Source organism: Taeniopygia guttata, chromosome Z (genome assembly GCF_048771995.1).
Source record: "Taeniopygia guttata chromosome Z, bTaeGut7.mat, whole genome shotgun sequence".
In the NCBI taxonomy this organism is placed as follows: domain Eukaryota; kingdom Metazoa; phylum Chordata; class Aves; order Passeriformes; family Estrildidae; genus Taeniopygia; species Taeniopygia guttata.
In genome coordinates this window covers 64,166,854-64,181,013 of record NC_133063.1, presented here as the reverse complement: position 1 = coordinate 64,181,013, position 14,160 = coordinate 64,166,854, and the positions used below count along the sequence as shown (strand labels likewise).

Here is a 14,160-nt window from a genome sequence, read left to right as displayed (position 1 = left end):
TTTTTGTATTTGAACTTCTGTTAGTAGAAAATTTTTCATGTTTCCTACCCATGATGTTAAACTAAATTACTGATGGTTATAAAATATTGTGTTATCCAGGCTTATGACATTGCAGTCTGACAATTTTTTTAACGTAAACTGATACTTTGAATTTAGAATGAAGAGTTAAAATTTTTTGCAAATTGTTTTCTTTTTCTTTAGTTGGAGCCATCAAATGATTTCAGTTCGTGAGGCCAAGGCTATTGCAAGACCTGATGGTATTGAATGGAGAAACAAATTTATTTGTGTAGAAGGTAAAGTGTGAAGCTGCATTATAATTTTTAACTGTTAAGGCATTAAATGTATAAATATATCAATTAGGCTTTACCTTAGTTGTGTTTTTAGAAATACATTTCACATGTATTTCTAAATACATGTGTATTTTTAACTGTTAAGGCATTAAATGTATAAATATATCAATTAGACTTTACCTTAGTTGTGTTTTTAGAAATACATTTCACATGTATTTCTAAGACATTATGTAGAGAAGGAAGTTTAACCACTGTTAATAGTTCGTATCAGTCCTGTCAAAAACATTTGAGAAGGAAGCTTTAAGCTCTAAAGTGTTTAAAAATAGTACTCCTGACCTTTTCTTCAAGAGCACTCATTGCCCTGTTTTTGGAACAGGGCTTAGGATTTTGATAAGGAATGGCCTTTATGCCAGTAGTGTGTGTTTTTCTGCTCCACAAAAATAGTTGTCAGTTTTGCCAAGTTTGAACTTCTGAAAAAACACAGCAGGCACATACTCAGATACTTCTTGAAGAATATTCTTCGTTCTTGAAATGCTCTGGCATTGCAGTGATGTGGGTGTAGGTTATTTGTACATTGATCTCTTTGTGGATTCTATTTTTGGCTGGCTAGTGAATATAGGATTTGTGGAGAGACGACATGATGCCTTCCAGAATTGGAGGGTAAACCCAGGCTACCTGTTGGAGTTGCAGGTCTCAGCTGTCTCAGTGCAGGACTGAGTAGGAGCATTTTACAGGCAACCAGATTCATATGCTAGTGACACCTTTCAGCTGCTGTGGGGAATGTACACGGAGAAGATGAGCAGGTAAGCATACATAGGAGATGAAGCTTGCACTAAGGAAAGAGATGATAAACCTAGAGAAGGATTGAGATGTTAGGAGAAAGAGAAGAGACTGAAGGGGCTGAGAGTTGCTGGTAACTGGAAACAGTTGTCACAAAAGGGAGAGGTGGCTGCAAATCAATGAAGGCTGTTAGGATAAGGATATTAAGGGTTGATGTTGCAAGATGAAATAGGAATATAACTTGAACAGGAGACAAACGGTGTAGGGAAAGTTGTTAGACACTAAGAAGATTTTGCTGGGGGAGGAGAAGACCAAGACAGAAGTCCTATGGCTGAACAGACATTCTTCAAGATTGATGAGGTTTAAGGTTGGGGCATTTATGTACTTCCCTGCATTTGTGTTGTTCTGTGCAGCGAATCACCTTCAGTCAACTTCACATGCTGGTGAACTTCGTTATTCTGTGGTCCAGAGCTCATGGACTTGGCCATAGTCATATCAATGTCAATGTAAAGCCACATGATGGGATTCCTGTTCTTTATTTGACCCTTTGGGGAAAAATCAATAGTTGTAGGAGAAGAAGAACATACTGAAATATAGTTGCACTGGACTCGGTGGTCTTAGAGTTGAGAAATATGAGAATTAGCGTATCCGCACAGCTGAAATGATTCAGAACAGCATAGTGAGGCATTGCCAAGGCTCTGGTCTGAATGTGGGAGGTGGGAATGCTGGGCAGCTATGTTTGCTGCTGTCACGTGATGCTGATCCACTGTTCCAGGGGGCTGTGTGTTTCAAGCTCTCAAGTATTTTATGCATTACAAAGTGGTTGAATAATTAGGTGTCCTAGTTTAGGGCAAATTTTTGAGAAAAACCTCTGGAAGAAGCCCCCAGAAAACAAACCCCCACGGCCCCTCCCCACCCACCTGGTTTGGGAAAAATTTTCTCTGAGAGAAGTGGAAAAGCACGTGTTTATTTAACAAACAAAACACTCCCCAGCACCAAAACCAAATTAACAACACCAGATGACATGAAAACTCTTTCACCACACTGAAGAGATGACAAATCCAGAAAGTCTCTCCTGGGAGTGGCTGCCCAGGTCTGGATGCTGGGGATTTTTCTCCAGCACTGGGGATGGCTGCTGCAGATCACAGAGCGCAGGCTCTCGGTGTTCCTCGGTGTGTCCAGCATCCCAGTCCAGAGCAGGTTGGATGGTATTCAGGAAAAGGAAAGGAAAAAAAACAGTCCAGGGGAAGAATTGGACTGCTTAGCTAAACCAACTGGAAGCAAAGGCAAAAGCAGAAGCAAGAGCAAGCAAAGCAAAGCAAGCAAGCGAAAGCCAGCAAGCAAAGCAAAGCAAGCCAGCCAGCACTAGCCTCTTCTAGACAACAGACCATGGGGGGAGGTGAACCAGATGATAACAAGGCAAAACAAACCTTTACTTTCAGAGTCAGTTCTGAAAGCACAGGACATAATATCAAACATAAACAGAAACAAGACTGGGGATACAAACACCATTATGTCACCCCATAACATTAGGTTATCTTTCTGCCAGGCTGAAAAATAGAATACACATCAACATACAAAATAGACACTCTAGATTTTTAATTTAATGGTCTTGATTAATTAGAACTTTTCCTTAATGCTTTTGCCTTTGAGCTGTTAAAAAAGGCAAAATTACCTATAGGTGACATATTTGATTCCTTCCTTAGTTCAAGACTTAATGGGTTTAGCCTCACATACCATGTTTTTTACTTCTGATTTGGGAGGGAAAAATCTCCTACTTTTGCTCAAAGCGGACTTCATAAAAGCTATTACATGGAACTAGGTTCCATGTACATACAATTTAAGTATGTACATAAATTTCTGTGTACTTGAGAAGAAGATTGCAAAAGTTAGGTAAACACGCCAATATATTCTGTTTTCCATGTCAAATTTTCCTGTTTGCAGAATAATAATTCAGTAATTGGTACTATTGCATTTATTTTTAATATCTAAAATATATTTGTTGATAGATTACACAAGCCTGTGCCTGCAAGCTTCCACAATTCTCCATGTAGTACTGTATCTAGATTAGCTCAAGACAAACTGTTCTGTTTTAAATGTTATGGGCCTTGAGGCTGATTCTCACATGTGGTTTTGCTGTTAGAGAAACAAATATAGTATAGATGCTCTTTCCAGACACTTTAAAATATGATAGGCTTTTACCATGATGGGGATACAAAGATACAGAGAATCCTGCTTTTAGATAATATTTTGAACAATCCTTGTCATAAGCTCTAAATGGCTATTGACTATTCTAGTTTGAGTTTAAATCTTGTCTGTATCAAGTAATATCAAATACTCTCCTGTTGGAGAATAAGAAAAGCTAGAAATGTGGCAATTTTGTGAGATAATTATATTGATAATAATTTAGGGAAATAAAATCAGAAGCCATCTAAGCTGCACCTGATTCATATTTGTAGTTTCAAATCTTTCAGATCCACATCCTAACAATAATTCAAAAAATAATTCCTCAGGGCTTGGTTAACAGCAGTTCTGAAGTTGTGTGACATCTTGTATTTTTGTTTGGAAAAATTATTCCCTTTAACCTTTTCCTTAAGCATCAGTGTTAAAGCTGTGTTACTTTTTTCTTTTAATATTCTCATCTCTGTGTGTGAACGAAATAACTTAAACTCTTACTGTCTTGATGGTTAGAAAATGTAGAGGTGTAAAGAGCAGCTGATTGTAAAATTATTCTTTACCATCAAATTTATCTCATACAAATGAAATGCTGTATTCACATAGTAAGGCACATGGAGTTCTTAATTACACTAGATCACTCTCTCAGATAATGGGACTGACATTATAGGACTGTGTATGTTTTATTTGGTTGACAGTTTTTGTTCTGAACTAAAAGTATGATGCATTCTAAAATAAAGGAAATCTGCCTGTAACTGTCCACTGAAAATTAGGTAATTTGAAGAGAATCTTTTTAGAAAACGGCTAAATACAACATTTATTGCATTAAAAATAGTCTTAGTTTTCTTTAATTTAAATAGCCAGCAGAAATAAAAACTTAAAGCCATGGAGTGCGTACCAAATTTGAAATTCCAGTCTCCATAAAGGCACAAGCCCTTCTGGTGTCTGTGTAATGCTTTATTTTGCTATACATTACTAGCTAAATAAAAGTAATTAATAACCAGCTAGACAAAAAAAATCTACTTCTGTGGTTCTGTGGTCCTTGAGGACCTGCCAGTGTGAAATACTCACTATTACTTAAGCAGTTCTCTATTAAGAAAAAAAAGATTATAAAATCTGGTTTGTAGCACACTGTAATGCATAGTCCCTGCATCATAATTTTTTAGTATCAATTGCTCCAATGTTGGCAGCCTTATCAGTAGCAAGAAATACTTCTGTAATCTTGCAATTAAAAAAGTTCCAAACTATTAAGTTAGGATAAAAAAGGGGGGGGGGAACATCACATTAATTTGCAGTCCATTAGTGGAAAGTAGAACCCCCAGATGGTTAACTTATGAACAAATACTGCAGAATAGGTATGAAGTGAATATGTCTTATATTAAAATTATAGTAAATATTTTGCTATATTTTCAGAATTTCACTGAGAAACTGTTGAATGAGATGAATCTAAAGTGAATAGTTCCAAGAGTCTCATGTGTAATAAGTTTCAAAATATTGTAATATGCATAATCATAGTCTGATACGTTATCACAGACTATTGAGCTGTAGCAGATAATTGCTACTGCATAAATCCAGCACAATCATAGAATGCTTCAATAGATAATAATAACCCGAGTTTATTAGGAATTACATATCATTAGAGCATTCATTGAATCATAGAATGGTTTAGGTTGGAAGGGACTTTTAAGTATCATCGCTTTCCAACTCCCCTGCCAGGGACAGGGACATCTTTTACTAGATCACTTTTCTCAGAGCCCCATCCAACCAGGCCTTGAGCACTTCCAGAGATCCACAGCTTCCCTAAGCAACCTCTTCCAATGCCTCACTACCTTCACAGTAAAGAATTTCTTCCAAATATCTAATCTTAAGCTTGCCCTTTTTATTTAAAGCCATTCCATCTGGTCCTATCACTACATGCTGTTGAGAAAAGTCCCTCTCCAGCTGTGTTGTAGGCCCTGTTTACATACTGGAAGGTGCTATGAGATCTCTTCCAGAGCCTTCTCTCCAGATGGAACAACCCCAGCTCTCTCAGTCTATCCTCTCAGGAGAGGTGCTCCATCCCTCTGATCATCTTTGTGGTCTCCTCTGGACTCCCTCCAGCAGTTCCATGTCCTTCCTGTGCTGGGACCCCAGAGCTGATGCAGCACTGCAGTGGGCTCTCAGCAGAGCAGAGCAGAGGGGCAGAATCCCCTCCCTGGCCCTGCTGCCCACCCTGCTCTGGATGCAGCCCAGGACACGTGTGGCTCTCTGGGCTGGGAGTGCCCATGGCTGGGTCATGTCCAGCCTCTCATCCCCAGCACCCCCAAGTCCTTCTGGGCAGGGCTGCTCTGAGTGACTTCTCCCAGTCTTAATCATGTCTGGGATTGTTCCGACCCAGATGCAGCACTTTGCACTTGCACTTGTTGAACTTTCATGAGATCCTCATGGGCCCACTGCACAGATTTGTCCATGTGTCTCTGGATGGCATCCTGCCCTATAGTGTCAATGGCACTGCTCAGCTTTGTGTCATCTGCGAAATCCCTGACAGTGTTCTCCATTCAGGGCGTTCAGAGAATTCAGCGTTTGGGTGGGGTTTTTTTTTTCTCTTGTTTATTGGTTTGTTTGTTTTGTCTTGTGTTTCCTTGTTCTTGTTGGAGGTTTATTTTGTCTTATTGGTTGGTTTAGTTTAGTTTTGGTTTGGAGGTTTTTGATAAATGTTATGTAGAAAGAAATCTTGAGAACCAAAGAGGAATTGAGAATTTAAAAGACTTTTGGGAAGCAATTATATGCTTGACCCTACTTGGTTAGTAGAGACAACTAACTCTAGATATTTTTTTTACAGTTTTCATGTTTGTTTTTGATCTTGTAGAGCCGTTTGATGGGACAAATACTGCTAGAGCTGTACATGAGAAACAGAAGTTTGATATGATCAGAGGTGAAATTGCACAGGTAAAAAGTAATCTCATGTAATTTTTCTGGCCACTTGGTTTTTCAAGATAGTTTTACTATCTTGAAAATGTTAGTCATTAAACCTGCCTGTTTATGATGTTTTATGGTTTGTACGATAAGTAATAAAAATGCGTGTTTTTAAAAATGCATGGAAAAATAATTTAAGAGTCTTCTTTAACGTCTGCCATTAAACTTCACGTTTACACTGAAATGGGTACACTAAATAGTAAAAACACTCTCTTTTAGACTTTCTTGTGCGTGTAAAATTTTAACAATGGTTAATAGCTTTAAAGTTACAACTTTGTTTTCATTCATTATTTATTCCTATATTAATTTGAGTGGTAATAGATAATATTTTATTCTTCTTACTATTCCATTTTTTAATAAATATCACCACCAAAATAATGAGGGTTTTCTGATTTTTGATAACTTACTTAAATGGGTACTTTTCTTTAGGGACACCACGCTCATAATTTTAGAACATGAGTAGTTCCAGCATGAGCTTTCACTGTTCCAGTCAGGGAATGAAAGGACAAGTTGAAACAAAGAAAAATTTAGAACTTGGTTAAGCATAATTTTTCTGAAAATATTTGGTATCAACTCTCTTTTATGCTTCTCTCTTATCATAGGCATTACATAGGTATTGCAACGTAAATTCTAGGTTTCTGAGATCTCTGATTATTTTTTATGTAGTTATAACTAGGGATTAGTGCATAGAACTGGCTTCCAGCTTTAACCAATTAAGACTCCCCTACTAAGCTGTCCTTGGAGGATCGTGTTTACTCTAGTTATTCATGTCTTCAAGTACCTTGAAGGCTTCTTCAGCAAGAAGTAATTCAATGCCAGATACTTGTAATAGAGCAAATGCTAAAAGAGACACCTTAGTTAGAAAAGAATAACATTTTCTTTTTAATTCTATTCAGAAATGTTAATACATTTTTCTTTTATTTAACCATGTTAGCATACAAAATACTGAATTGTTCACATACTGATACATAAACTAGTTGATTTTGTGAATCTGCTAAAGTCACAGTTACAAAGTGGCTTGGGCTTTTGTGGTACTGTGAAATCAGAGAGAACTTCTCTTTTCAGAGTTTTCAGTTAACAAAATTCGTTTAAACCTGTGTGATTTTCTGAAAAATGTAAAAGCAGATGTTTGATCCTAGCTGTCTGGAAGCAATAGACTAGAGTGATACAGCCCTGAAAAATGTCATTTTACCAGATACCATAATAATGACAGTTGCTCTAAAAGTGCAAGTACTTTTTAATATCCTGCACCATTTTTAAAAAAGCTTAAGCAATCTATTTTGTCCTTGAGAGAATTTGAGTCCTTGAGTTCTTCTTGAGGTTTTCATTACACATTGGAGTGTAAATGACTTCTGTATAAACACAGGAGGGTCACTGCAGGCTCATGGCATAACAGATGTCCTGAAACTCACACTAAGAACACAGAAGAAAGTTGAAATAAGCTGTTTTAGAGACACATCTAAGTTCTGGAAATGACAATGCATAACATCATTTATTGGGGATTTTGATATGTGTGAATTTGAGACAATTATTTTGCAGTTAGAATACCAGTGTAATGCTTAAAATTGTTAATATCTCTGTCTCCAAAAGTCCAGTCTGTTCTTGAAAGGCTTTACCTTCCTCATTTGTTCATTGCATTTTGTGTACTTTTTGGATTTTGCTTCCCTTAAAAAAATCCCAAAAACAAATAAAAAAAAATCTCTTTCTTTTCAAGAAGGGGAAAAAAATCAAGCTTAATTTTGTGGAACTGCGGTGCTTATTGCTAATAATAGTATTTAAGTTTTAATGGAAAAGATTATATAGTCTTTTTTAAAAACCTTGTCTTTTTTTTCCTCAGGCTTGGCGGTTATTACAAGACAAGAAAGACCTGAACTATATATTACCTTTAAAAGCAGTCAAACAGAAAAGATAACTAGCTTCTTTCATTTTCCCTTTTTTTGGATCCTGCTGAAACAAAGAACAGAGACAAAATCAGGAGGCATTTACCCCATCGTTTTTATGACCTGTTTTTCTCTGTAAACTTTTGTTAAGAAAATGTTTATAAGGATGTGGCATATTTTATTATCAGTATTTGTTAATAGAGATATTCAAAATACGCTTTCTGAAAATGCTTGTATTGTTGACTTCTAGAAGAAACTCACAGCAAACAAGAAGAATACATCTATTTTAAGTAAATTATGGGGATATACTGACTTGTTTCTTGTGTGATCTGTGTAACCATTATTTCCGACAGATTTAACCATGAAATATAGACAAAGTTAAACATGTGCAAATCTGACTACATCCTTAAGGCACTGTGCCCTACCAGCTTCTTGCTGAATAGAGTGTGTGCTTTACATCTGCTGGATTGCATTAAACACTTCTGCTCAACTTAGCACTTTCCTGTTTTATTTCACTTTTATTTGGAATAACAAGGAACTGTTTATGAAAATGAAGCTAGATTATGGTTGGTAGTACTCTGAATATCAAAAACTATAATGTAAACCAGAATTTTCAAGCAATAGTTGTACTATGAAGAAGTTGAAATAAAAAAGCTCAATTCAATGCACATAAATGCTTCACATTCACACAGAGTAGGAAGGAAAACTTTTTGTGCTTCCTTATACATATTTGAAGTAATAGTGGTGCCTCTTTTGGAGAAAAAGACCAAATCAAAATCAAAACACCTCACATCAGTGCTAAAATAAGCTGGGCTTCTCATTTGATTTTGTGTAAATGTTTGTGATTTGATTCACTGTAAATTGAATCTAAGTAAGTAATATTGAAAATTATAGCTCTTCGAAAAAACTTGCAAACCTTCTCTTAGACCTCCTATAGCACAATTTGTGTCTCTCATATATTTGTTACTGAAGACCAATTAATTTTTAAGGTTGTATTTACCACTGAAGTCAAATTCATACTTCCATTTTTTTAAGTTTAATATTTTATATGGTGTCCAGTGGAATAAAGTTTATACATTGAAGATGCAGATTATTTTTCCAATCTATGTTATTTTGTACTGTGTATTTAAAGTATTTCCTATACTTAAGTAGAATAGGAAAATGCCCCACGAGAAGACCCATGTTGCAATTCATCAAGATTTATCATGGCTATTCTGCAGTACATCTGTGAATAGACAAAAGTTTGGTTTATTACTTTCTCTAACAAGATAGTGAAAACTCTTCTAGCTGTAGAATAACAAGCATTAGGTCATGTTGTAAAAACTTTTTAAGATCTAATTTATTTAGAAATTCTTAGTACTGTAAACTATATGCCTGATGTGAGATTACTTCCTACACACTTCCACGTGGTCCAGTCTATGTAGAATTTTTCCTTTTTTCTGCAATTGACTTTTCTTCTGCAATTTTAACTGTCTTTCAATTTTAATATGGCTCTGGAAGTCCACTGAAATATTCTTCCTCCTTGCACATGTTCACCCTCACTACCCTTTTTCTATAGGATGGTTGACTTGAGTATCAGTGGAACATTCACTTTGATTCACTTTATGTAAAATTGAAGCACAAGATTTTAGGACAGGATGATGTCTGGATTCAAAGATGCTCTACAAGCTCTGTGTAGATTCTGGGAAAAAAGAATGTTGGCTATATCTTCTTAAAAAACATATTCTTTGTCTAGAAAATTTAAAACTTTCCCAAATTAGGATAAATAAGAAGGGACATAAATGTTTAAAGTTAAATATGTTTTAAGTGAGCTGAGTGTGAGAAACCAAACTTTATAAAAGGCATAAAACTTTCTTATGAGTTTGTATTGCATCACCTAATGTGTCAACATTTCTTACACCTTAAATTAATGCTTCATGTTTAATTTAATTCCTAACTGTTTTTAAAAGGTTAGCTTAAAACATTGTGGTATCTCTGAGCTACTCTATAAAAAGTGTCCTAAAATTAAGTGGTATTTTTAATACAAGTTAAGGTCTGTAACCACAACAGTCTGTGTCTTTCAAAAGAATCCTTTTGTTGTTTTTTTTTTCTCAAGTTTATGTCTTTCTGATAAACCATGTCTATAACCAGAAAATCTAGATGGTAGTTTTCCCCAATTTTTTTGGAACAGACCTGTTGATAGCATATTTGTTAAATAGTGGGCTGCAACTTTTGTCAGAAAACTTCAGATGTAATACCACAAACTAAATGGCTTGGGGAGAATGGGTAGGAGCTGGGCTTTAACTTTGGATCCAGTTCTGTATAGTCTGAAGTTGTTCGAGGCTTAATGACCTGCATTGTCATCTACTCTGGGCAAGTATTCAGGGTAAAAAATTCAGTAATGGCTACCATAAATTTTAGTGTTAGGGTAAAATTTTCAACTTTCCTTCATGTAAAAATAAAAACTTTTACCTTCTTATCCTTTGGCATACATCCTAGTAGGAGTAGTTTTTTCTGAGAGCTCTCTGGTAAAAGGTATTTTTCACAACTGATCAAGGTGTCAATATGTGTGCAAGATGCTGATTTCTTTGGGATTTGTTATTGCCTTGAAATAAAGTTGCTTTAGTTCAGCACTTTTATTTATTTAATTTTTTAAATTATTATTCTTGACTACTCTTTTTGGCATTGGGTTTTCTTGTTGGTTCTCACCTCATGTGTCAGAAACCACTTGTGTCTTCTCTAGGATCTCAAGAACTCCCCTGAGTCCTTCAGGACTAAATTAACAGGCTCAAGGGTACACAGTAGGACCAAACATTGGCAAGAGCTTCACATTTGGTGATAGTAATGCAGAACTGGCATAGGCTATGCACTGTGAAACTTAAAGTTTCTCTTCCAGCTCTTGCTCTCACTTGTCTTGAAATGTGAATGTGTAAGTGAACTCTCAGTACCTTTAGGTGTGTTGACAGTATAAAGTGTTACTTTTTAAAAATCCCGTACAAAGAAATCAATATAAATCAATTTTGAGACTCACATCGCAGGATGACATGGTCATTTGGGAAAAACGGGCAGTGATGGTAAAATGATGTAAGATGATTTGTAAAAAACCTGAAGTTAGCTTTTACAAATACATTATATTTGTGAATCCCAAACATTTATTTGGAACTAGTGCTTTACTTGAACTTGTGTTACTGGATTTGAGTCACAGTATATTTGATGTTAAATTTAAGTCCATCAGAGAATGTCACTCTTGATTTATTGTACTGTACTTGCTATGGGTTTTCTTGTATTTTGTGGTTCAGGGTTTTTTTTTGCCTTGTTCTCTGTAATCCTTGTGTGTTCAGATATAAATATTTCTATTGATTTTACTGAGTATGATGCTTGTCTGAAGAGCATGAAAGAATGTGCAATTTTACGGGTCGAATTCCCTTGTGAGAAGTACAGATGGAAATAAGTTGAAGGGTTTCTGGTAAAAGAGTACTTGCCTTTTTCTTGCTATGCTGAAGACTGAATCAAAACTTGTGCAATGTATGTATGTTTCGTCTATAAGCATTTCTAGAAGACTTGTAAAACTCTTGCCCTCCACATGAAATTTAAGGAAGAGTACTTCATATTCTTTACATTTTGCTGTGTACACTGTCTATGCTCATGATGAAGTGTAGAGTTTAATTTAATTTAATATCTGTTTCAAATATACTTTTCAAAAAATTGCATTGTCACCTTGTATATTGTGTATGTCACTGTGTGGGTCAAGAGAGCAGAAAGACCTGTACATACTGTTTTGGAATATCAGGAGAATTTTAATTTTGCGTGCAGAGGTAGCTTGTAGTCAGAAGTACATGGGTGGGTGTTCTATACTTACAGCACTCTTAAGAAAGAGTTTGCTGATTGATTTATAGCCACATATTTATTTGAAGAACAATGGAAAAAAAAAAAAAAAGCTGGGGGCACTGGAGTTACTGTGCATACAGTCATTTATACTTGAGATATCTTGGAAGTTCTTTACTTAAAATCAGGGGTTTAGTGCTTTTCCTCCTCTTCTAATTTTTTTTTTTAATAAAGTCATTTTCACTAATACAGATTAGAAATATTTCTGTTTTGTTTGTGAAAAGCACTTCATTTTGTGTAAAATGCAGAATAATAAAGTATAACTGGCTTAATCTAAACTCTGCATGATAGTACAGTTTGTCTTTGCTTTAAACTATAATTGGTTCTAGGCTGCTCAAATAGGAAGTTTTAAATGTCTTGTGATTCAACACATTGATAAATCGAGGGTTTAAATACATTCCTTTTGCATGGTTAAATACCACAGTGCATCTGATATCTCTTACAGTATGGTATTAATAATTAAATGTGTTTGTCAGAGGCTCATCCACTAGTTATTGTATTTGACCTTTCCAGCTTGAGCTTGAGGCATTCTGGGTGTGCTCAAGGGCAGAACTTGTGAAACATACCTTCTCTTGGGGCCACAGATAAACTCTCCTTCTTCTTCATCTATTACCATCCACCCCAAATTTGCTGGAGGTGGCTGGGGAAGGTCTGCTTGGCCCCTTCCTCCCTGCTGCTGCCGGACTGCTGTGTGCCGTACAGGCAGCTCTGCGGCAGGGCAGCAGGCCAAGGGGGAGAGCAGCTGGAGAGATGGCCACAGGCCCACGTGTCCTGGCACTGGGCTGGTGCTAGGAGACAGGGTAGGAACAGCAGCGACTCTGCGCTGTAACTTTGCTGCCTTCTATTTAAAGACTGCCCTGAGTCAGGAGAAGTGAGTGCTACCGGGGATGACAGTTGCTTCAGGCAGCCCTGGGGAGGACAGGGCTGGGGGTAAACATCACCGGCAAGGGCCTGAACTGGGAAGGGAATGGAGGGCTCCCGCGGCGCCGAGTGTGACAGGGCATCCGAGACTTCGTCCTTCATAGGAGATGAAGAAGAGGAAGAAGAAGAGGAGGAGGAGGAGGAGGAGGAAGAGGAGGAGGAGGAAGAGGAGGCGGCCGTGGACCCAGAGGAAGCAGAGGATCTGACTAACAGGTATGTCTCCCCAGGGGCTCATAGCCCCAGAGGGAGCTGGCAGCTCTACCCCAAAGCATTATCCCCCAGGAGATGCCAGGATTGGTGTCCCTTGCTGGTTTATTGGCTTTTCCCCCTTCCCTAACCCAATTGGTGTAGATAAGAAAAAGGGGGGAGTAGAGGGCTGTAGTACTTTTTTCTTTTTTTCAGATGAGTATGGCTGTAATTAAATTTTGTGTGGTAAGCGCCTACCCCGAGTTCCCTGAAAGCTTTTCTATTTAAAGATCCTCTGATATGCCAGCTCAAGTGGCATCTCCTTCCACTCCTCCCTCTCTGGCTGACTCTTTGTCACATATGGATCTTAAATGCTCTGCAGATTTGCTTGTCAGGGAGAAAATGCTCAAAGATTATAATGTTGCATTAAAATTGGTTCCTTTTTATGGCCCTTTATTGCTTCCCACTTGTCCCTCCCTCTTCAGTTTCTTCTTTCCTTGAAAAGGAAAAACTTGTTATACATGGCTGCTATTGCTGGTCATGATTTGTAAGGCTGATTTTTGTTGTGGAATGGGAAGTATTTTATCCCTTTGATCTTCAATCTTTTTCTTTCAGTATTTTTGTTTTCTTAATAAGTCTTCCACAGAAACAGTTTAGTGTCCTACTATTGCTCTCCTACCATTAGGAATGAAACGAGCAAGGCTGTGGCCCAGTGCCCTGCCCAATGGTCCTGCGCAGGATGCGGAGGCGGCTGAAACCTGTTCCATGCAGACAGACTCTGCCTGTGCCAGCACCGTTGCTTTCACAAAGACCACAAGGCTTGAGCGTCCCCCAGCACATGCCAAATCTCAAGATTTCTTCCTTGTCTTGAGTAGACCCCATCCCTTTTAAGTGGATACTGTAGGAAGAACCTAAGATGTTAATATTGTTAGCTTGAGTTTTTTTCCAGAAACCCATTTTTTAAGGAACGTGTCATACAGTTTCTAATGCCTCTGTGCTGTGAAGACATCCACGTTTACCATCACTCTGTGTGTATCACAGTTCAAAGTGCTTTCCGACATTGCTGATGGTCACTGGAGAAAAAAGATGGCAGTGGGGCCTCTCTGCAG

The 14,160-nt window shown here is 37.3% G+C and overlaps 2 protein-coding genes across 3 annotated transcripts in view; both read left to right on the top strand.

Annotated features, from left to right (window-relative positions):
* Nucleotides 1–12,222, top strand: part of TENT2 (terminal nucleotidyltransferase 2) — a 47,308-nt gene extending 35,086 nt beyond the window's left edge. The window contains exons 13-15 of one of the 2 annotated variants that reach the window (XM_030258598.4): nucleotides 202–293; nucleotides 6,094–6,173; nucleotides 8,038–12,222. In XM_030258598.4, the coding sequence (XP_030114458.4) occupies nucleotides 202–293; nucleotides 6,094–6,173; nucleotides 8,038–8,112 (247 nt within the window). In that variant the 3' untranslated portion in view covers nucleotides 8,113–12,222. The remainder of the gene's footprint in view (nucleotides 1–201; nucleotides 294–6,093; nucleotides 6,174–8,037) is intronic. The other variant, XM_030258597.4, reaches the window with a different exon arrangement.
* A 590-nt stretch (nucleotides 12,223–12,812) lies between these two features.
* CMYA5 (cardiomyopathy associated 5) overlaps nucleotides 12,813–14,160 on the top strand; it is a 46,010-nt gene continuing 44,662 nt past the window's right edge. The window contains exon 1 of the mRNA XM_030258581.4: nucleotides 12,813–13,078. Coding sequence (XP_030114441.4) covers nucleotides 12,912–13,078 — 167 coding nt within the window. The 5' untranslated portion in view covers nucleotides 12,813–12,911. The remainder of the gene's footprint in view (nucleotides 13,079–14,160) is intronic.